A 23315-nucleotide genomic window follows, 5' to 3' on the forward strand; every position below is an offset into this window, starting at 1 on the left:
TTCAATAAAAGGACTTGACACAAATATTACAGAAAAACAAATAATGATAAGCAGACATATACACACACACATATAGACGGAGATATGTATGTGCTGTGCTTATTTGCACATACATCTACAGGGGTATATACACGGCACATGCATGTATGTGTATGTACACCTGTATGTAATAATCACCTGTCATCGGTACCACAGGGAGCTCCGGTTTCAGTAGTACTCCATTTACATTCTGGCCCGGGCATGACGTTAACCACACCTCTCAGTGTTCCTTCCTTCTTAAGGGCCCCCAAGGTTAAGGATGCCGGCCTGGGACTCAGCACAGTGGCCTCGGCTGCAATGAGAAGGTACGTATTTACCTGCTCCTGGATCTGGGCCGACTCCATTACATAATAGACCAAAAGTGATCGGGCATAAGGGACTCACGCAGAAATGGGGAAGTTCAGTGACCGGGCCCCTCCTCTGAGGCTGGCACCTCGACGACCCGCTCGCCCCCAACCCGCCAAACACTGCAGGACTCAGTCCCGATGTGCCAGGTGGGCCCTGCCACCAGCCATGTGGCTGGGAGGCCCTTGGGGAAGTCACACTGAACAAGCAGGACGGGGCTTTCTTCCCAGCAAACAGGAGCCGGTCTAGGGCTCCGGGCCTCGCCCCATCTCTTCAGGGTGTCTGCGGTGGATGGGCAGAGCCCGCGGGCAAACACGGCTGCCCACTCGTCCTCCCTGCAGCCTCAGCCACCTGCCTTGTGCACGGCAGAGACCTGACGGAGCTCAGCTCCAGATGGCGCAGGGAGGCCAGGCTGGCGTCGGGGGCGGCTGCACGGGTTTGAAAGTCGGGGTGTGAATGAGAACCTGGACTCGGGGTACAGGGGAGAGGGGACACAGGCACTCTACTGCTGAGGGGACGGGGAGGGGGTGGCGTACTTGGGGAGGACCAAGGCGGGGGGGGGGGCGGGGAGTTGGGGGCGGTAGGGAGGGGCGGCAGGAGGACCACCCAGACCCGCCTTCCAGCACAATCTGCAGTAGCAGCTCCAGGTCGAACCCAGATGAACGCTCCCACCCTTGCCAGACCATCCCCCAGAACCCTAGTAGCCCGCAGCCCGGCCCGCACCAGCCTGTCCCCGGGGCCCCAGCAGGCCCTCACCCCCCGTTTCCAGGTGACCCCGCCCCTCCGGCCCCCCTTGGCCCGGCTTGCTCTCTCCTGGCTCCTCCTGGTGACCACAGAACGAGAAGAGCCGCAAGGGCACTGGAAACCACCCCGTCCTTCGGGGCCGAGTCCAGGTCGGTGAGGACTGGGGTCACACAGCTGGGACTGGCCGGCAGGGGGCTGCTCCTCTTAGCCCTTGGGCTCTAGGGTCCCTTCCCTTTGATTAAAGTTATTTAGTCGTGTCCGACTCTTTGCGACCCCACGGACTATACAGTCTATGGAATTCTCCAGGCCAGAATACAGGAGTGGGTAGCCTTTCCCTTCTCCAGGGGCTCTTCCATCCCAGGGATCAAACCCAGGTCACCCACATTGCAGGTGGGTTCTTTACCAGCTGAGCCACAAGGGAAGCCCAATGTGTCCATAAAGTGAAGTTAAATAAGTTTACAAGAAAAATAAAATCTCTACCCATTCCCACTCCCTTGCAGAGACCCGGTTAAGCTTCCCAACTGTTGCATTTGCTGTTTATTAATATCTCCATATTGTTGGTTGTACCGTGGCTTCCTGACGTTTTAAACCGTCTGCCTTCCTACCCCAAAGCAGGTGAGCACAGTGTTAGTTTAAAGGACAGACTTTGGAACCAGGCTGCCGGAGTTGAAATCCTGGCTCTGCCACTTAACAGCTGTGTGACCTTAAGCAAACTGCGTCACCTCTCTGGGCCTCAGTTTCCTGGACTGTCAGGAAGTCGTGTCAGCCACCCGCCTCGGGGGACTGCAGTGAAGGCGCAGCAGTTGACATCGCATGCTCGGTAAGTCTGCATTAAATGCGCCTGTCACTCAGCCCCACTCCTCCAGCAGGGCTCACATCACAGACTTTGGTCAAGTCCATATTCAGTTCAGCATCACAAGTATGTAAACACTGCTCTCAGATAAAGCACAGAGTGTACTATGATTAATTTCCTTTCTTGGACAACTTTTTGTTTTTCTTGGAATTAAAAATTGTTTCAGCTATTTTTTTCTTCTTCTTTTTTTGTGCTTTGCTCAAGTTTCTGACAGTCCTTCGGCCTCATGATTTCTGGAAGCACCATAAGAATCCTTTCCACCCTGACCACCCGTCACCTCTGTTCTTCACTGGGGCTGTGGCTCCGTGTCCCTCCTGCCCCGGCCTGGGTCTGTGGTGCCCTGGGCTCCCCAGGCTTCTCTCAGAGCCCCATCCCTAGGTCCCACGGCCCCCTCTTGGTTAACTCCCTCATTTGATTGAAGCTTCTTCTTTACCAGCCTCAATTAATAGTGTACGTAGGGTGAGAACAGAGGATGAGACAGTTGGATGGCATTACCGACTCAATGGACATGAGTTTGAATAAACTCCGGGAATTGGTGATGGACAGGGAGGCCTGGCATGCTGCAGTCCTTGGGGTCGCAAAGAGTCAGACATGACTGAGTGACTGAACTGAGGATGAGAATTCTAGAAATAATTGCCTTCAGAACTCTAAAGGCATCTCTTCTTTGTCTTCTGATGTCCCAAACTCATGCTGAGCCGTCCAGGGCGGTTGGGACCCACAGTCCTTTGTACAGAATCAGGCTCTTCTCTCGGGAGGCTTCTAGGGTGGTCTTCTCTCCTGTGGACTGTGAGGTCCCATAGTGAGGACCCTCCGTGCGGGTTTTTTCCATTCGTTGTGCCACAGATCTCCATCTGAAGACTCATCGCAGATGCCAGGACCCTTCATCCCTCCCCTTCCTTCCTGCATCTCCAGAGCTCAGATGGTGCATAACCTGGGTGAATCTCCCACTTGTCTCTTTGTAGTCTACTTTACCTTCCAGTACTTCTATTATTTTTAAAACTATTTTATCATCATATTTATCTTCAGGATCTTTTTCTTGTTCCCTCATGTCATTATCTTACTGTTTCTTTCTCAGCATAATACCATCTCTCCTCCTTGGGAAGATAGTAATTACTGTGAATTTCTTTAAGTTTTTATCTTTCCCTGTATTGCTGCTCCTTCTCCAAAATTCCTCTTTTGTTTCTTTGAGAGGGTTCCTTCAAACATCTCAATACTCCTTGGCTGGCCTTTCAGGTTGAAAAGTAAGACACCCTATAGGAAGCTGTTGGGGGTGGTGGCTGGCGGGGGGCCTGGCTAACCACTGAATCCCCGAGTTGGTGGCCTTTCCCACCCTCCTGGTCTTCAGGGCACCCCCTCAACCACGCCCTCAGCTGTGCCTGGTCCCCTCACTACCAAGCTTCTCTAGACCATAACGTACCCTTCCCCCTGCTGGGGAGAGGGGTGATGAGGGTCTCTGCTCCCTGCGTGGACTGCCCCCACCCCCACCCCCGGCCTTGTCCTCCCCGGCTCGTGTCCAAGGCCCTGGTCGGCTGGCTCCCTGCAGGCACTTAGGTTTCCGGGCCCCAGGTGCTGTCAGCCACCACTTGTCACTGAGCTGTCTTCCAGAATTGCGTCCCCTCTCCCATCATTTGTCTTTAGGGGTCACGGCATTGGCATCTGGGGACAAAGCAAGGGTAAAGGAACCTGTTCCTGCTGCTGCACCACCCGGCCCTCCATCACAGGCCCTGGGGGTGGACAGGAAGGAAGCAGTGGCTGCTTGCAAGGAGGGCTGGTAAGAAGAGTTTATCAGGGTACAGGGTATGTCACCAAGGTCGCCAGGAGAAAGCCAGTGATGCAGCAACAGTGGGCACCAGAGAGGCTGGTGGTGGGGACCTCGCTTCTGCCAGGCCCGAGCAGGGGACCAGAGGCAGCGGCCGCGGGAGAGGGCACTGCTGCTGAGGCCCCGGGCTGAGCCCAGGGACACACGAGACACAGCCTGCCCGGTGAGAAGGCCAAGGGGAGACAGACGTGTTAACAGGCAGCTTCAAACAGAGGAGCCAGAGGGAGCAGAGAGCGCCCCTGGAGTAGGGGCGGGGCGGCAGGGGTGGCCTGCAGGGTCCTCTGGCTGCTGTGCGTGGGGCGGGGGCGGTCTGGAACCATAGTGCTGGAAGCGGCCTGGGCTGCGGAGGGACAGCGGGGAGGCGCCAGGACAGAGCAGGTTCTCAGCACAGGCTGCTCCCGGTTTTCATGACTCAGATTCAACCACAAAGTGAGAAAAGGAATATTTCACCCAGGAGGAGGGAGGGCAAGAAGGTCTGGTCAGAGAGACGACAGAGGACAGTGTGCTGAGGAGGGCTGGCCACGTTCGCAGCGGTGCTGGGGCTCTGCGGGCCCTGCGTGAAGAGCCTGGATGTCTGCGTGCACAGCTGCATCGACCCCGCAAGAGGAGGTGTCCTCCCTGTTGAACACTCGAGGGAACACAGGCGGCTCAGGTGGGGGCTCCGGGTCAGCACCAGGAACTGGGCCCAGGTGTGCTGGATGCCTGGGTGACCCGTCAGGTCCAGCCTCGGAAGGATTCAGGCTCTGCAGTGGCAGCAGGCGTTCATAAGGAACGCTACTTCTCTAGACTCTTCTCCCCCCGCCCCCTACTCCCCAACATAGAGGAAACATAGAGAAGGAATTGATTTCTAGATTTAAAAAGACTGTACAACACACAAAATGTGAAATGTACCATCTTAACCATTTCTAGTGTGCCGTTCAGGAGCACTAGGTACAGTCACACTGCTGTACCACCTCCGCTGGTAGGCGTCTCCAGAACTTCCCCTCTTGTAAAAGTAAGTCCCGTTCTCCTTCCTGGCGACTCCACGCTACTTTTTGTTTCCATGAATCTTGACTGCAGGAGGTACCACGTTTAAGAGAAACACCTTTTTGTGGCTGGCTTCTTTCACTTGGCACAGCGTCCAGGGTTCATCCATGCTGGAGTGTGTGTCAGAACTTCCTTCCTAAATTAAGGCTGAATGATACTCATGCATCTGCCACATTTTGTTCGTCCACCTGTCAATGGATGTTTGGGTTCCTTCTACCTCGTCGCGATTGCAAATGATACTGCCATAAACATGGGTATGCAGATCTCTACAAAATCCTATTTTCAATGTTTGGATATATACCTGGAAACATGCTGCTGGATCATATGGTAATTCTATGTTTAATTCTTTGGAGGGACCTCTGTACTGTGTTGCATAGCAGTTGCACCATCTTATGCTCCCACCTACAGCACACAAGGCTGCCGGGGTCTCCGCAGGCTCACCACTGCTTGGTACTTTCTTCCTCCTCCCTCCCTTTCTCTTTCTCTTTTAAATAGTGGTCTTCCTAAAGGGTGTGAGGTGTATCTCATTAAGGATTTTTAAAAATTTTTATTGGACTATAATTGATTTACAGTGTTTCAGGTGTATAGCAAAGTGATTCAGTTATTCATCTATTCATCCTTTTTCAGATTCTTCACTCATATAGATGAGTACAGAATGTTGAGTAGAGTTCCCTGTGCTACAAGTAGATCCTTGTTGGTTATCTATTTTCTATATAGTAGTATGTGTTAATCCTGTGTTTATAATTTATCACCCTCCCCAAGTTTCCCCTTTGGTAAACACAGGTTTATTTTCAAACCTTGAAAGTCTGTTTCTGTTTTGTAAATAAGTTCATTTGTATAATATTTTAGAGTCCACATGAGTGACATCATATATTTGTCTGTCTTAGTATGATAATCTCTAGGTCCATTCATATTGCTTACAGTGGTATTATTTCGTTCTTTATAATTAATATTCCATATATTTATACACACACACATATCTTCATCCATTCCTGTCAAGGGGACATTTGGGTTGCTTATATGTCTTGGCTACTGTAAATAGTACTGCAGTGAACACTGGGGTGCGAGTATCTTTTTGAATTAGTTTTCTCCAGATGTACGCCCAGCAGTGGGACTGTTGATTATGTGGTAGTCCTGTTTCGTTTTTAAGGACCCTCCCTACTGTTCTCCATGGTTGCGGCACCAGTGTACAGTCCACCAGCAGCAGAGGAGGCGTCCCTTTTCTCCACGCCCTCTAGCATTTACTGTTTGTATACTTTTTGATGATGGCCATACTGACTGGTGTGAGGTGATAACCTCATTATAGTTTTAACTCACATTTCTCTAATAACTAGTGATGTTGAGCATCTTTTCATGTGCTTTTCAGTCACCTGTATGTCATCTTTGGAGAAATGTATGTTTTCTGCCTATTTTTGTTTTTTGATATTGGTGTATTTTGGAGATTAATCCCTTATTGATTTCTTCATTTGCAAATGTTTTCTCCCATGCTGTGGGTTGTCTTTTCACTTTGCTTCATTGTGGGTTTTAATTTGCATTTCTGTAATGATTAGTGATTTTAAACATCTTTTCATGTTGGCCATATATCTTCTTTGGAGAAATGTTTATTCAAGTCCTTTGCCTGGTTTTTAATCAGATTGTTTTCCATTGTTGAGACATAGGAGTTACCTGGAGCTTCTGAATATTGACCTTTTATTGGACATGCGATGTGTAAGTATCTTCTCCTGTTTCCCAGGCTGCCTTTCTGCTCTGCTGATTGTGGATTTTGCTGCACATAGTTTACATTCTGATGTCACCCAACTTCTGCTTTTATTGCCTGTAGTTCTGGTGTCATAGCCAAGAAACCCCTGCCAAGCCCAGTGTCATAAAGCTCCTGTTCTGTATCTTCTCCTGAGTTTTATAGTTTTAGTTGTTATGTTGAAGACTGAGCTATTTTGAGTTAATCTTTGTGTATCGTGTAGATAAAGTAGGGGTTCAGCTTCATTCTTTTGCATATAGATACCCAGTTTTCCAACAGTTGTAAAAAACTGTCTTTCTCCCCATTGGTCTTTCCACCTTTGTCAAAAAATCATTTGACCATACATCTAAGGATTTATTTCTAGGTTCTCTATTGTGTTCAATAAGGCTTCCCTGATAGCTCAGTTGGTAAAGAATCCACCTGTAATGCCGGAGACCCCTGTTCTATAACTGGGTTGGGAAGATCCATCCAAGAAGGGATAGGCTACCCACTCCAGTATTCCGGCCTGGAGAATTCCATGGACTGTACAGTTCATGGGGTCACAAAGAGTTGGGACACGACTGAGCGACTTTCACTTTCACTTTTCACTGTGTTCAACTGAATTTGTCTTAGTGTCAGTATGATGCTATTTTGATCGCTGTAGCTTTGAAGTATGTTTTGGAATCAGGACATATGAGACCTCCAACTTTGTTTTTTCCTCTAGATTGCTTTGCTCTTTTGCAGTTCATTGAAATTCCATATGAATTTCAGGAGGGATTTTTCTATTTCTGAAAGAAAAATACTATTTGGAAATTTTGACAAGAACATTAAATCTGTTTAGGTAGTACTGACATCTTAATAATTTAAGTCGTAATCCATGAAGATGAGATGTCTTTCCAATTATTTGATTTCCTTTAATAATGTTTTGTAGTTTTCAGTGTACAAGTCTTTCACCTCCTTGGTTACATTTATTTCTAAGTATTTTATTCTTTTTATGTAATCGTAAGTGTAAAATTTGGGGGGAGAGTGTTCATTGTTAGTATATACAAATGCAACTGATTTTTGTGTACTGGTTTTATTCTGCAACTTAATTTTCTTGTGGAAATGTTAGGATTTTCTATATAAGATCATGTGAACAGAGAGAATTCCATTTCTTCCTTTCTAATTTGGATGTCTATAATTATTTTTTCTTTTATCACGATACTAAAAGTAAGTGGTAAAAGCAAACATCCCTGTCTTGTTCCTGATCTTAGAGAAAAGCTTTTTCACCATTAAGTTTGATGTTAGCTGTGGGCTTATCATACACGGCCTTTATTAGGATGGTGTAATTAGTTTCTTTCTATTCCTAATTAAATGCTTTTGCCATGAGGTAGTGTTGAATCTTGTCACATGATTTTCTGTATCAGTTGAGATAGTGTTTTTCCCCTTCATCCCGTTAATGTAGTATACATCGGACTTCAGTGTATACTGACTGATTTTCATACGTTGAACCATCATTGCATTCCACGAGTAAATCCCACTTGGTCATGGTATATAATCCTTTTAATGTGTCACTGAATTCTCTGTTAGTATTTTGTTTCAAATTTTTGCATCAATTTTCATCAGAGATATTGGTTTGTGTTTTTCATATAGTGTCTTTTTCTGGCATTGGTTATCAGGGTAGTGCTAACCTCACTAAATGAGTTTGGAAGTGTTCCCTCTTAAATTTTTGGGAAGAGTTTGAGGAGAACTGGTGCTGATTCTCTTTGCATGTTTGGCAGAATTCAACAGTGAAGCCTCTGGTTCGTATTTTCATTGTGGAGGGATTCTTGATTACGAAGTTGATCTCCTTGCTAATAACATGATTCCAGTCTTAGTGAGGTGCATGTTTCTAGGAATTTATCCATTTAGGTTACCAGTTTGTTGCCATACAATTGTTCATAAGTATTCTCTTACAATCCTTTTCATTTCTGTAAAATGGGTTGTAATGTTCTCGCTTTCATTCTGATTTATATCGTCTCTTTTTTTCTTAATCTAGCTAAACGATTGTCAGTTTTTTGCTCTTTTAAGAAAACCAGCTCTTGGTTTCATTGATTTTTCTCTATTCATGTCTGTTCTAACCTTTACTATTTCCTTTCTCTGCTAGCTTTGGGTTTAGTTTTTCTCTTTCGAGTTCCTTGTTGCCCTGTGCTCTGGTCTTTGTCCATCATGTTCAGCTGATTGCCAAGGGCTGCTGTGAGGGTCACGGCCAGGAGAACACGTCAGAGACTATTACATGGGCAGGTCCTCCCAGCCGCTGCAGGGCTACCTCAGAACACGCCTGCGATCCACCGGTCAGGAGCACGCTGGGCCCCTCCTGAGCACCACCCCCTGGGCCAGTGTCGGAGGGGTGGCAGTGCCACGACGGAAGGGGACGCTGCCTTCTGTCGGAGGCACATCCCTGTGTCTCCCACCCCGTTCTCCTCCTGCCACGTAGCTCCTTCCACGGCCCTGGGTTAGGGTCGGAGTCTTGGATAAAGTGTAAGGACTTGGTTCAGTAAATAACATAGGCAGTGAGCCATTTGGGCTTTTCCAGAGCAACTGAAGACTGTTCATCTCTAACGTGAAAGAGGCGCTCCCAGGTCGGCCCATTGAAGGGCGCTGTGGCACAGGGGCGGGCCTGAATCAAACTCCCCCTCCGTCACCTAGCACATGTGGGCCTCTGGGCATGCTAAACTTTCTGAGCATCTGTGCCTATTGTTGAAAACTGCATTCATTCCTGTCTCCCTAAGAGCCAATCTCTCCTGACTGTGCCAGGCCTTGGGACTCAGCGAAGGTTAATCCCCTCTTCCCTGTGACTGTATTCCCACCTAAGTTCTCCATCCCAACTGCTTCCTATAGCAAGATCTTACACATCTGCTAGCTTATATTCTTATCAAGGAAGCCCCTTACAAATGAAACAGAAAAGAATATTCTACATAATAAATGGGAGAGGGGAATCAAGCATTAGTCATGACCTTAATTTTGCAGAGCCAAGGCAAATACCTGGGAAGGTGACATTACATAGAAATGATCATGGGTAGGCCAGTGTGTTGATTCCAACTCTGTAGAAAATCAGTTCAGTAACTTTCTTCTGCAGAAGAGGCTGGCTTATTTCCATAAAAGAAAACCTGGCAATAAAAAGTTAACCTTCTTTTCTAGGAAATACTGTAGCCTGATAGAATGAACGGATTATAATTCTCTACATTTTATCTACTGAATTACATCCTATATTAAGACTACCACTTATGTAATAAAAAAATTAATATTGTGCATTTCTGGCTCCCTTCACAAGAAAAACATCATTACCTTTCTGATTGTGTTTTGAACAACACACAGCCTTCAGGAAGAGCCTTGTCCCTGTGGGGATTGAGAAAGGATCAGAGTTAAGCACTGAAACAAGCAATTAATTCCCATTAGAGGATTAAGGCACTCATGTTCACTTTGAATCAGAAAAATGAATTGCGAATAAAATCCTGTACAACCAAGAGGTTACTTGTCAAAGTTAATAAATTAGAGCACCGAAGGGCAAAGTGGAGGCACGGAAGTTGAGCGGCCACAGGAGGACTGGTGAGCAACTGGTGGGGTTGTGTTTTCACTGGACAAGGCCACGGCCGGGATGCTGTAGCGGTGTGGGGTGGGGGGTTGGGTGCTGTCTTTAATAGATGTATTCCTGAAGAGAAGCCTGAAGGGGTTTCTACCCTGTTGTGTCACCACCCCCCACGCATAGATTTCCCTCTAGTGTTTTACCGTTAATATAAAGAATCAATGAAAAGGGACACAAAGGAGTTAACATCCAACTTGGTGTATCTTACTTTCGGGTTTTAGAGCGGATTCTAAATGAACTCACGCAGTGTTTCTGTAGACAACGTTACTGATGTTTAAAGCCTGGACCGGGAGGCCCTGCTGTGATCAGGACTTAGTCACCCTCCCCTCGGGAATCCTGAAGCCCAAAAGCCAAACCCTTGTCTCAAGTCCAACAGGTCAGGAATAATGTGGACGTCCAGGGGTCAGCCCAGAGGTGGAACAGGCTCAGAGAGAGTCTCAAAAAGTTTCACTTCAGCAAAATTTGGTGAGTTTAACATTGTCAATCTTTAAGAAAACAAAAACACTCATGGAAATGTCCATCTGGTCTGGCACTACTTGAAATGCCTGTCACTTATTCAGCAGTTTTCTTACTGAAACACAGTCCATCTAGAGTTTCCTGTTTCATTGCTGAAGCAGAAATTGAAAGTAATTATGAGTCCTCCGCATAATCGTTGGTTTTTTCCCTGCTTAATATTTTTTCTTAGCCACCTGGTGGCAAGAGTGTAAAAAGGCAGGATTTCATTTAAGAGTTTAATCTGGTTTACGAATTAGAACTGTTGTACACACTGGGACCACATTTAGAAACACACATGCCAGGTGAACCAAATAGAAAAGGGCTAATATTTAACTCTCCTTAGACTGCAAAAGGGTGTAAATGGGCACCAGCGTCTAACATGAAAACCACCTCTACAAAAGAGGCGTCTCTACAAAATATTCATGCAGGATTAATATTTTATGACACAAGGCAATGCTAAAGAGTTAGAAACGAGGACACGGAGATCTTACTCTTTTCTCTAAGTGATAAATCCTTAAGCCATGAACAGCGCCCAACTGCCTGCCGTCAGGGTTAGATTAGACCGCGCTAGAAAAGGCAGGAGCAACGACCGGCTTGGGTCGCACAGTTAGGCGAAGCGGCTCTGCCATGGCCGGCTGGGCGCAGGACCAGCCTGGGGACGGCCACTCGCCGCGGCCTCCCCCGCGGCCGTGTCCTCAGCTCTCCTCGGTCGACCTCGTGCGTCACACGCGGCTCCCACCAGGCCCGTGACCCAGGACCTGCTTCAGCCACGCGAGGCGACGCCTGGGCCCGGCGCGGCCGCGGCCCTGTCACACGCGTGTGTGACGTGTGCTCTCTGGAGGGCTCGTCTCCTTGTACGGGCACCGCCTCCCCCCTCTAACATTCCTCTCCCCTGAGAGACGCCCGAGTGTCTGCTCGTTACACGGAAATCCCTCAGAAGTCCCTCGGGCTGTAGGAAACAGGTGGGAAAACAAGCCGCTCGACCTCTGCCCCGGCTCGGGCCGCCCCTCCCGGGCCCTGCGGCCGCTTTGATGCCCCTCCTCGCCTGCTTCCCTCACGACGGCCCAGGGCTTCCTGCTGCCGCCGCCGGAGGCCCCGGGCACGTGACAGCAAAGCGGCTTCCTGACGGCGCCCGCATTGGCGGGCACGGCGCCTCTGGGGTCAGCAGGCTGGTCCCCACTCGCGGTCGCCCCGCAGGTTCTGAGCCTCCCCGGGTCCCCTCGCCCCTCGGGGCCTCCCAGTGCGGCCTGGCCGCCGTCCTGCTCTGCCCACGCCAGACGTTCCTGAGGAAACTTAATGCCACGCCACTGTAACGGCCACCGTTGCCATCTCTGAAACACGGACCACCGGGGAGACGAGGTGGCCCCTCACCTGGGGAGCGCCCCAGGCCGGAGGAGCTGCGGGGTCAGAGCCCGAGTCCTTGGGGAGGGCAGGGGCTGAGGACCTGCGCCAGGAGGGCTCCCACGCCTGTCCCGCCTGCAGCCGGACCCCCAGGAAGCCCCTCCTGCCTGCCCTGCGGAGGCTGTGCCAGGTGCCCTCTCGGGGCCTCCCACCCAGACTCGGGACAAGCCCAGCGCCCAGCCCCGGGGGCGCCGGCCAGGCTCCACTTCCGCCCTCAGCCCTCCGGCACACGCCGGCGTTTCCCAGGCACGGGGCACCCACCAGGCAGCCTGCCGGGGCCCAGCACGTGCAGGGCCCCTGTCCTGGAATCGTTAACGATCTGCTCTGAACCTGTGCTGCGTGAGAGAAGCCCGGGGCGGCACTTTGCCGCCTTCTGGCCCGCAGAGCAGCTCCGCGCAGCCCCGGCGGCTCACGGCGTCCTCGACCGCCCCAGGAGCAGAGTCCTGGTGGGCCCGCGAGGAGGCTGAGCGAGGCCGAGGCGGAGTCTCACATCCACGCCAGGTCAGCCAGGAGAGGACGCCTGTCCCTTCCAGGCAGAAGCCGCGCTGAACGCAGGAAGGAGGCACAGTGTTCAGGCCAACACCAGCAAGCAAACCCTACCTCCCCCCCACCGCCCCTTCCTTCCACGGGCCCTCCCGAACAGGCCGACCACCCACACGAACCCACAGGGAGGGCAGGGCGACCCGCAGAGACCCTGGTCCCCGTCCTCGGTCTCTGCTCCAGCACCGGGGGCCGAAGGCAGACTATCTGCAGAGTGTGCACGTGTTGAAAAGGGAAATCAATGCAGGTGAGAGAGTTCAGAGCAGAGTTTCTAGTTCTGACAAGAATAAAATATGTATGTATGCACGAATTACAAAATATTGTCATTTCTGTGATTCCACATATGAATTAAATGTTCCTATATTTGCATTTAAACTTAAAACTGAAGTTGTCCAATATAAAGGTAAAGGATAAATTGAAGGCTGAGAATTTAACATAATAGTAAAATAATATACAATAAAATGTAAAATAGCAACTGAAAAAACACGGTAAGTCAAGAGAGACTGAAGAAAGGAAAAGGCTTCCTACTGAAGACCTTTAACAGCACTTCCCTGCCTTCTGAACAGGGGACCCCATGTTTTCATTCTGCACTTTGTTCTGCCTGGAACCATTCTCTCTAAACTGTTTCTCGAAACCACAACACTCCTCAAGGGTAGGGGTTTAACATTCTCTTCATCTCATGTTTCCCACATCACCTAGCTCGGTTCAGGGTGTGCAGCAAGCACTTAATAAATACTTGCTGCAGTAAAGCAAGAGGTTTCCCTTTCGGTCCAGACTCCCAAAGAGACCCTGCAGCCTTCAGCGTGTTGGGAATCTCACATTCTCTGTCAAAACCACAGGCTCAGATGCCGCTCAGGGTGCAGACTTGTGAAAGCCACATCTAGACTGGTGGCTCTGTCACCGCCTCCTTCAGAAGCCAGACACGGAGGCACGGATCAGGGAGAGCAAGCGCTCTGGAGCCCTGCCCCAGCCTCCCCTGCGGTGAGCATCCATGCGCAACGAAAGGCCACCATCCAGAACCTAAGGAACCAACCTCCAGGGACAACACTCAGACCAGTGTGTGTGTCTGGGGGGGTGTTCTTATCTCTACCAGGGCAGTAGCTCCATGGGTATATACATTTGGCAAAATCATCCATCTTTGCACTTAATGTGCAAGCTTGCTTGTGTGTAAATTATACATCAAAGAAAACTGAGTGAAAAAAAATTAAGTAGGATTGTGGAAAGAAGGCAATCTGTCGGCCACTCTGCCTGTAATTATTACCAGTTTATGTTTTCATCTGAGTTCAACACACTTCACAATCCCTCAGTTCAGTTCAGTTGCTCAGTCGACAATCCCTAATCAATAGCAAAAACTTCCCTTTGAATTTCCACCAGCATCCGAGTAGCTCTACAACAGCTTTGCAATGGCCTCCCTTAAAATTCAGTTGTTTTCTGGAAGCCCACATACAACACAACCAGGCAGACTTCTCTGAGGCTGTCACCTGGGCTCCTAGAAGGAGGGGCGAGAAGTCCGAGGTGTCACCCGGGACGCAGGGGCCTCTGCGGGACGGGGCCTGGGGGGAGACTCGGGCCTTGCTGGCTGCCGTGAGCCACCCGGGGGCCGGGCCACTGGCGGCCGACCAGAGACTTCCCACTGTGGCCATGCCGGGAGATGCGGCAGATGATTTGCCGCTCAGGATATTGTTCTGCAGGCCTGCTAGAGGAGCAGCTTTTAATTTGCTTGCTGGCAGTTGCTCAAAACATGTTTGTTCTGCCAGCAGCAAGCCCCTCATCAATGGGGAAGGAGTCAGGAATCTGCATTTGTGCCCCCCGACCCTTCATCCCCCTCCCCACCCCCGCCTGCAGGGCCAGCAGGTCTCTGTGAAGGTAGGTAACTCCCACCAGACTCTGTATGCCCCCAAGCATCTTTTTTTTTTTTTCTTCTTAGACACAATTCAGGCAGAAAGCAATGGCGTCCACTACCCATGAGTGGACTGTTTAAAAGGTTTTGTCTTTCAGAAACATTTTAAGGCTTAAATGCTTAACTTAAAGTGGTTTCTGACTGTCTGCTTTCTTATGTGAGAAATGGGAGTCTGGAAATGCAACTTAAATTTAAGTTAGAGGAAGTACAAAAGAACAAAGTCAGTCCCTTCTAGGTGGACAAAACGTCCCAGAAAGAAGAGAAATAGACCCATTTAAACAACTAGATAACCATTTTAGAAGTCAAGCTTCCCCTAAAGTGAATGAATAAATAAAATAATAATAAAACAGTAACAAATGCAGCTGAGGCCCCAGCTAGGCCCAGGTCCCCTATACTTAATGCAGTATTTCACAGCTTTGGAGGAACAAGAGGGTCAAAGGTCAAAGCTAAGCCACTGCCAACCTCAGAAGGGCCTGCATCACCCAGGCCAAGGGGGCCGGGCAGGTGGCGGGAGACGTGGGAGACACGAGCTCAGCTATCCGGGGCCCCAGGACCCACAGGCAAGCAGCCAGCGGCCAACACTGTGGGGCAGAATGAATTCCGGGAGAAGACTGGAAGACGACCGCCAACCCGCGGCCCCAGAAGAGCACCTCCACTACAAAGGAGCCCTGAGCCCCGTGCAGGAGGCACCAGCCCAGGACCCCACCGCGGGTGGGCACTGCTGGCCACGGCAAGTCGGGAACAACCGGACTCCATTTCCAGGGTTCTGGAATCCGGACTCACTGCTTCCGGTGGCAGTAACAGAAGCACCTTCAGAATTACTTTTTGCTAAGAATATGACTAAAAACCAGTTTAAGTTCTCTAGAAGGATGTTGGCTACCTGGAGGCGGTCAGGAAGGCAAGAGGAATGCAAACCTAGGAAAGCTCACGCCTCCCTCAGGACACACGAAGGAGAATCACCCCCAGCACACAGTGCACACATGCGTGCACACACACAATTCCAGCTTTAAAGATGTGTTGTTTTTTTTTAAAGAAGCCTTTAAAAAATGAAAATACAACTCAAAATTAAGCCTGATGGGTTTGTTGATTAGTTAAGTGTCCCCAGAGCATTCAAGGAGAAGGAAATGGCACCCCACTCCAGTAATCTTGCCTGAGAAATCCCATGGCAGAGGAGCCTGGTGGGCTACATACTGTCCATGGGGTCGCAGAGTCGGACGTGACCGAGCAAAGCATGCCGATCCTTTCAGTGCTTTTCCAGCCCAAGTAAAATTCAATTAAAACTGAATTACAAGCAAGAAGGGATTAGGGGAGGAAATTAAGGGCATATTACTGAACATGCGTTTAAACACTTCACATAAAGTGGATCCATTTATTCATATTCCTGTGAGTCTGAACACGCATCTGATCACTGCTCACCAATGGCAGTCAGAATATCTTGAGTCCAAAATTCCCAGAAATATGTATTTTGTTGAAGTGACGGCTTTGAAGGGGCTGGATGCACTGAGCCAAGTAAATCCAAGCCTCTTAGACACTCTGTCCCCAGCCAAACAAGCAAAGGCAAAGCCCACTGGGAAAGCTACGTGACCGCCAGCACCCACGGGAGGCTGACAGCAGCCTTCACACATCTTGGCCTCTGGCGTTTGGGGGTGGATATCAGGACCCTAAATGTTACTAAAAAGCATGATCTGTTCTACACTTGGCTTTTCAAAAGCACTTAAAAAAACAACAGGCAGGCCACTCCTGGGAGACCAAAATCCAGTTAAAATGTAAAAATGCCCTGTGGTCAGCAGAGAAGAAACGCTGCCACATTCAGGTTAACCGCTTTTTCAGACTTGTTTAAAAAATACCAGAACTGCTTTTCATCATGGGCCTTTTTCTCTTTTAAAATTAAGTTTACAGGGTTCTTTCAATCATAATAAAGAGAAAGACTTAGGGAAGCTCCACTGGGCTTATCCAGCCATTTTCCTAATTGAACAGCCCAATCATTTCAGTGAGGTGGTTAACAATTTTTTCTTTTGATTTATAGGAACTTTGTCTCCTTCCTCTCCCAAAACAACTTTCTTCTATAAAAATGAACAAAGCAATGTCAGCCAAGGACAAGAAAATCAGGTCTCTCTCCTCTCCCCGCCCTGTTGTGGGAGCAGCCCATGGAGGGGAAGATTACTGGAGGTTTCCCTGGTCTCTCAGGAGTCCCTCCCCAGAGATGAAAAGATGGGGATACCACGCATCCTGAAGGAGAACTACCTGAAGAGCAGAGTCTTCAAGGGGCAACAGGCAGGCACAGGTTGAGGGTGGTCAGGGGAGAGGGTGGTCTGAGCAGAGGGAACGGCCAGGCACCCCTGGGGGCTGGGAGCCCTGCAGAAGGCGCTAAGGAAGGCGGATTTCACCTCCATGTGATGGGGTACTGAAGGGTATTAGGTAAGCCTGGGAAGAGACAGGGTAAGTTGTGTGTTTTAAGAAATTGTCTAGTGCAACCACAGTGGAAGACCATTTGGCAGCATCTATAAAAGCTAAGCCTCTGCAGACACAACAGCCCAGCAACTCCACTCCAGGCATACATGACACAGAAATTTGGGAGCAGGTTCACCAGAAAGACTTGGATGAGAATATTCTGACCAGCGTCATTTAGAATGGCCCCAACCAGATACTACTGAAATGTTCCTTAACAGTAAAATGGGCTAATGAACAGTGGTAGGCAAGCTGAGGAACGAACACTCTACAGTGATGAAAATGGACAAGCCTGTTCTGCGTAGCAACACGTGTAAACCTTAAAGCAGTGCTGAGTGAGAGTCAGACCAGAACAGCACAGGCAGTGTGAATACGGGCTTCCCTGGTGGCTCAGGGGAAAGACTCCATGTGCCGATGCAGGGGACTCGGGTTCCACCCCTGGTTTGGGAAGATGCCATGGAGAAGGGAAGGCCAACCCACTCCAGTAATTTTCGCCTGGAGAATTCCATGGACAGGAGCCTGGTGGGCTACAGTCCATGGGGTCTCAAGAGAAATGTCTTAGAAACTAAAACAACAACAACTATGTGATTATATTTAGTTTTTCAATTAATTTTTTGGCTGCAGTAATTTCCCGACCAGGGATTGAACCCATGGCCCACACCAGAAAGTAGCAAGTCCTAGCCACTGGACCACCAGGGAACACCTGTGCTTATAGTTACATGGCGGTAAATCACAGCCTGACCAACCTCTCTGCTGGATGTCAGGACAGAAGGACACCTGATCTAGGGTGTGTTCCTATTATGGACTCCATCAAGCTTGTGATCTCTACACTTCTCTGTGTGTTATGCTTTCATAAAACGTAACATTTAAAGAAAACATACACTATCAGAGTAGAAGACAGATTTGCTGGACAAGGCTTAAAACACACGGAAAACTCCATGAACAAGACAGATAGGTGATTAAGTGGAGGTCAGAAGTCAGAGGGGTTTCCCAGGTGGTGCGGTGGTGAAGACTCCGCCTGCCGATGCGGGAGATGCAAGATTCGATCCCTGGGTCGGGAAGATCCCCTGGAGGATGGCATGGCAACCCACTCCAGTATTCTTGCCTGGAGAATCTCATGGACAGAGGAGCCTGGCAGGCTATATAGTCCATGAAGTCACACAGAGTTGGACATGACTGAGCGACTGAGCACGCAGACGTCGGGGAGACCCAGGCAGCAGAGAAGTGGCCTGGTTTGAGCTGGACGGAGAAGCGGATGTTGCCCTGCCTGTAAAGTGGGAGGTGCCCCACTCAACACGGCCCCATGGCATGAGAGCTGAGGAAGGGTCCCTGGGAGGACAGAGGCCCCAAGACGTTTCACAGTGACTCAGACTGAAGAAGCTCTTTTCATGGAAGAACAAAGTCAACTGAAGCCAACTGGAAGCAAACAGTCAAACCCAGAATGTAGAACATTCTATGGGAGGAAATTTTATTAAAATGATTCATGCTGGATTAAGAGATCTAAGGCACGTAACAGCCCTGGGTAAGGTGCAGACCTTGTTTGGATTCTGATTTGAACCTATCAACTATAAAATGGCATTTCTGAGACAATCAGGAAAACCCTATAGGCATATGTATAAGTAAAAGATGACACCAAGGAATCACAGTTGATAGTTTTAGGAATAGCTAATGGCATATGGTTCTATTAAAAAAATGCTTACTTTTTAAGAGATGCATACTGAACTATCTAGAAGTTGTAAAATAGAACTTTAAAATACTGCAAGTAAAAAAAAAGGATTAATGAACTGTGGCAAAATGTGGATCATTATTGACTGGGTAATAGATATGTGAGAATCATTGTACTAGTCACTCTACTTCCGTGCTCTCCAACCAAAAAAGAAATTTGAATTATCAATATAAGAAATCAGAGGTGGGACATCTATCTATCTATATATTACAAACATTAAAGGGTAATAAATGTATATAGTGAACAACTTTATACCAGTAAATTTTAAACTTAAAGTAGAAAAATTCCTTTAAAGACACAGTCAAATGTCACTAAAGGAAAAAATAAGCTGAATAACTATATCTATGAACTTTTACTTGGAGAGGTACATGGCTTCATTGGTAAATTCTACCAAACATTTAAGTATAAAAATGTGAATATTAAATAAACTTTTCCAGAAAATAGAAGAGAAAGGAACCTTTCACAACTTCTTTTATGAGGTCAATATTACCCTGACAACAAAACCAAATAAAGACATTCATGGCAAAGAAGACTACTGGCCAATATCTTTTATGAACATAAACAAACAAAAAAAAAGGTCCTGAATAAAATTAGCAAATCAAATCCAGCAAAATGTAAAAAGGATGATACATCATTACCAAGGACTGTTTCATCTGAGGAATGTAAATTAAGCTTAATATTTGAAAACCAATCAATGAATTTAAACAGAAAAACCTCACAATGATCTCAACACATGCAGGAAAAATTATTTGACAAAATTCAACAATTCATGATAAAAATTATCAGAAAACAAAGAATAAAAGAGAACTTTCTCAATCTGATAAACAGCATCCCTACAGCTAACACCCCTTTTAATAAATAATCAAATACTTCTCTGTGGTAAAGAATCTGCCTGCAATGTGAGAGACCTTGGCTCGATCCCTGAGTTGGTAAGATCCCCTGGAGAAGGGAAAGGCTACCCACTCCAGAATTCTGGCCTGGAGTATTCCATGGACTGTATAGTCCATGGGGTCACAAACAGTTGGACATGACTGAGCGACTTTCACTTTTTCAGACTGGAAACAAGGCAGTGATTCCACTCTTCCCACTTCTATTCAACACAGGATATGGAGCCTAGCCAGAGTAAGAGTGGTGCCAGTGGTAAAGAATTCACCTGCCACTGCAGGAGAAGTAGACATGGGCTTGATCCCTGGGTTGGGAAGATCCCCTGGAGGAGGGCATGGCAACCCACTCCAGTATTCTTGCCTGGAGGATTCCATGGGCAGAGGAGCCTGGCGGGCTTCAGTTCATTGGATTGCAAAGAGTCGGACACAACTGAAGTGACTTAACACACATGCAGAGTAATGAAGAAAAGGCATACACTAGAGGAAAAGAAGCTATCTTTGTTCACAGCTAACATGATTGTATTAAAAATCCTAAAGAACTGACAAAAAGCTACTGGAACCAATAAGTGAATTTAACAGAGTCTTAGCATACAAGGGCAATACACAAAAATTAACTGTATTTTTGTATACTAGCAGAAAACTAGTGTATTTTAAAATATAAAATATACTAAAAACAGGAACTTTAGAAATCTAGTATCCTTTACAATAGCACCAAAAAATATGAACGACATATGGACATTAACAAAATATGACCTGTAAATAAAAATTTTATACAGTATTGAGAGAAATTAAATATATAAGCGGAGAGATAGACCATGTTCTCACAGATCAGAACTCAACACTGTAAAAATGATAATCCTCCCCAAACTGAATTATAGATTCAACATAATCTTAATGAAAATCACAATAGGTTCTGGGTTTTTTTTTTTTAAGAAATTGATGAGCTGATTTTAAAATATAAATAGAAGTTCAAATTAGAGAATAGAATAGCAAAAACTATGGAAGAAGCCAAACAAAGCTTGCACTTCTGTATCTACTACAGAGCCATGCAGACGACTGCAGAATTAGAGGCACACATCAAGATCACGAGAGTGCTGTGTCACAGACGTCCCTCAATTTTGTTCTCCTCCAACAACAAAAGTGCCCCTGGGGAGTCGGGGGGCCCAGCACCATTCGCCCAGGGACTCGGGAGGAGTCCGGCCCACCTGTGCATCGGGTAATGGGGGCTGTGGAACCAGCAGGGACCCGTGAGAGGCTCCACCCCTCTCAGCCGCCAGCTGGGAGCACCTCAGAAGACTCACACGGGCGGTCACCTACAGACGAGAGCGCCTGGTGAATCCAGCTTTCCAGGGAGGTTCCAGCGCCCCACAGAGCAGAAAACCACGTGCCTGGACACACCGGTGCTGTGTGGACAGCCTGCCTGGACTCCAGGAGGGGCAGGCTGACCATGCCAGCATCACCACCAACCCCAGGTTGGAGTACCCGGGGCGAAACAAGGCCTTCTCCCTCGGGGGAAAGGGAGAGCGCCCAGCTTGCCCAGCTGCGGGACCGTCAGAGAGACACTTCTCTCCTGCAGCACCCAGGGTATCAAATCAGGCCCTCCAGGACTGGAGGCAGAGACAGATGGGAACAAGAGCAGATTAGATTCTCGGAGGTCGTTAATTTGTGTCTGCATTGTGGACTCCATCAGGAAGCCCGTCTACAAACTGCTAGGGAAGCCTCACCCAAGGAGCCCCCATCTGGCCTGTGGGCACCCCCAGCACCCTGCTTGCCTTGCCCACACCTCCTCGACTCTCAGAACGGCTCCCTTTACATGCTCCTGAGAGCGAGATGTGGTGAAAGGCTAGGGGACACGCACAGAAAACAGACCAGGGAGAAAGCACAAACTGGAGCTGCAGCACCGATTTCCTGAAAAGGAGAGGCTATCAACAGCCAGCCTGGTGCCTTGGGAGATCAGAAGACGCACAAGCCTAAGAATCCTGCCACAAGGCAAGTGGGAGGTGTGGAGCTGGTGTGTTCATACGAGCTGTGAGAGAGCTTCGGAATCTATCGAGGCAAAGAAGGGAGGTGGTGACTGCTACCTCAAATGTGAAAGCAGCAACACGAAACGCCAAGAAACATGAACAATCAAGGACATGTGACATCACCAAAGGACAGCAATAATTTCCCAGTATCCAAATCCTAATACATGGAGCTCTACAATGTACTTAATAGAGAGTTACAAATAACTGTTCTAAGGAAACCTGAGCTACAAGAAAACCCAGAAAGGCAAGTCAATGCAATCACGAAAACAATATATGAACAAAATGAGAAAATCAGCAAAGAGAGAGAAATTATTAAAAAAGAACCAGAAAGAGGTTCTGGAGCTGAAGGACTCAGAGAAGGAAATGCAAAGTGCGCAGAGAGCACCACCAGCAGAACAGACCACACAGAAGAAGGGTCTGTGAGTTAGAGGAAAGGACTCTGAAAGACCCAGACACGGAAGGATAAAGAGGAAAGCGTGCAAGAGAGCGAAGAGAGCCTAGGGGAATTAGGGGACCCAGCAAAAGAACTGATATGTGAATTAGTGGAGTTCCAGAAAGACAAGAAAGGGAGAAGAGGGTAAAAAACTTATTTAAAGGGAAAATGGCAGGGAACTTACCCAACCAGGGAAAAAAATCTGGACATCCACGTTCATGAAGATATAGGTCACCCCATCATTTCAAACCCAAATGATCTTCGCTAGGATACACTATGATGAAACTGTTCAAAATCAAAGACAAAGAGAAAATCCTAAAAGCAGCAAGAGAAACGACTGTAATCTATAAAGGAACACCCATTAAACTATCAGTGCATTTCTCATCAGAGAGCTAGGGGAGCATGGGCTAATATATTCAAAGTGCTAGAACTAAAAAAAAAACAAACAAAAAACTGCCAATGAAGAATACTCTATCTGGCAAAATTATCCTTCAGAAATGAAAGAAAAACAAGGAATTATCCAAACGAAAGCTGAGAGAATTCATCACCCTTAAAACTGCCTTATTAAAAATGCTTAAGGAACACACTCTAATCAGTATCATGAAAACATATGAAAATATACAGGACACTGGTAAAAGTAAACACACAGCCAAATTCAGAATACTCTAATACTGTAATATGGTGTGTTAACCACTTAATTGTGGTACAAAGGTTAAAGGACAGAATACTAATAGACTTATATCTATAAGACGTTTTATATGAGTCCCCTGGCAACCACAAGCAAAAACCTACAGCAGATTCACAAAATATAAAGAGAACGGAATTGGAGCACACCACCAGAGAAAGGCAACAAGACAGGAAGAAACAAGGGAACTACACAACAGTCAGAGAGCAGTAAGATGGCATTAATAAGGGTTTGCTGCTGCTGCTGCTGCTAAGTCGTGTCAGTCGTGTCCGACTCTGTGCGACCCCATAGATGGCAGCCCACCAGGCTACCCCGTCCCTGGGATTCTCCAGACAAGAACACTGGAGCGGGTTGCCATTTCCTTTTCCAATGCATGAAACTGAAAAGTGAAAGTGAAGTTGCTCAGTTGTGTCCGACTCTTAGTGACCCCATGGACTGTAGCCTACCGGGCTCCTCTGTCCATGGGATTTTCCAGGCAAGAGTACTGGAGTGTTACCTACCAATAATTACCTTAACATGCAAACTGAATTTTCCAACCGAAAGACATGGAGTGCCTGGATGGGATTTAACAAAAGCAAGACCCAACTATATGTTGCTTACAGGAGATTCACTTCAGCTTTCAGGACACACATAAT

The 23315-nt window shown here is 47.8% G+C and overlaps 2 protein-coding genes across 21 annotated transcripts in view; one reads left to right on the forward strand and one right to left on the reverse strand.

The window, feature by feature from the left end:
* GGACT (gamma-glutamylamine cyclotransferase) overlaps positions 1-23315 on the reverse strand; it is a 49431-nt gene that overhangs the window by 1147 nt on the left and 24969 nt on the right. For 15 of the 16 annotated variants that reach the window (XM_086330495.1, XM_086330509.1, XM_086330508.1 and 12 more), the window contains 2 exons: positions 9847-9897; positions 178-331 (listed from right to left, as the gene is read on the reverse strand). In XM_086330495.1, coding sequence (XP_086186621.1) covers positions 178-242 — 65 coding nt within the window. In that variant the 5' untranslated portion in view covers positions 243-331; positions 9847-9897. Of the gene's footprint in view, positions 1-177; positions 332-9846; positions 9898-22179; positions 22383-23315 lie in introns of those variants that run through there. The other variant, XM_086330506.1, reaches the window with a different exon arrangement.
* LOC147362011 (uncharacterized) lies at positions 914-5157 on the forward strand. Of its 5 annotated transcripts, XM_086330514.1 has the most exons (5): positions 914-1277; positions 1741-1948; positions 2825-2916; positions 3620-3752; positions 4217-5157. In XM_086330514.1, coding segments are annotated over exons 1-5 (669 nt in total). In that variant the 5' UTR covers positions 914-1042; the 3' UTR covers positions 4218-5157. The 5 variants fall into 5 exon arrangements, with proteins under 5 accessions (XP_086186640.1, XP_086186641.1, XP_086186639.1 ...); XM_086330515.1 differs by lacking the exon at positions 2825-2916 and having other exon boundaries at positions 916-1277; XM_086330513.1 differs by lacking the exon at positions 4217-5157 and having other exon boundaries at positions 916-1277; positions 3620-3962.

This window comes from Bos grunniens, chromosome 12 (assembly GCF_055505025.1).
Source record: "Bos grunniens cultivar Pamir isolate PY7600 chromosome 12, Bosgru_T2T1.0, whole genome shotgun sequence".
In the NCBI taxonomy this organism is placed as follows: domain Eukaryota; kingdom Metazoa; phylum Chordata; class Mammalia; order Artiodactyla; family Bovidae; genus Bos; species Bos grunniens.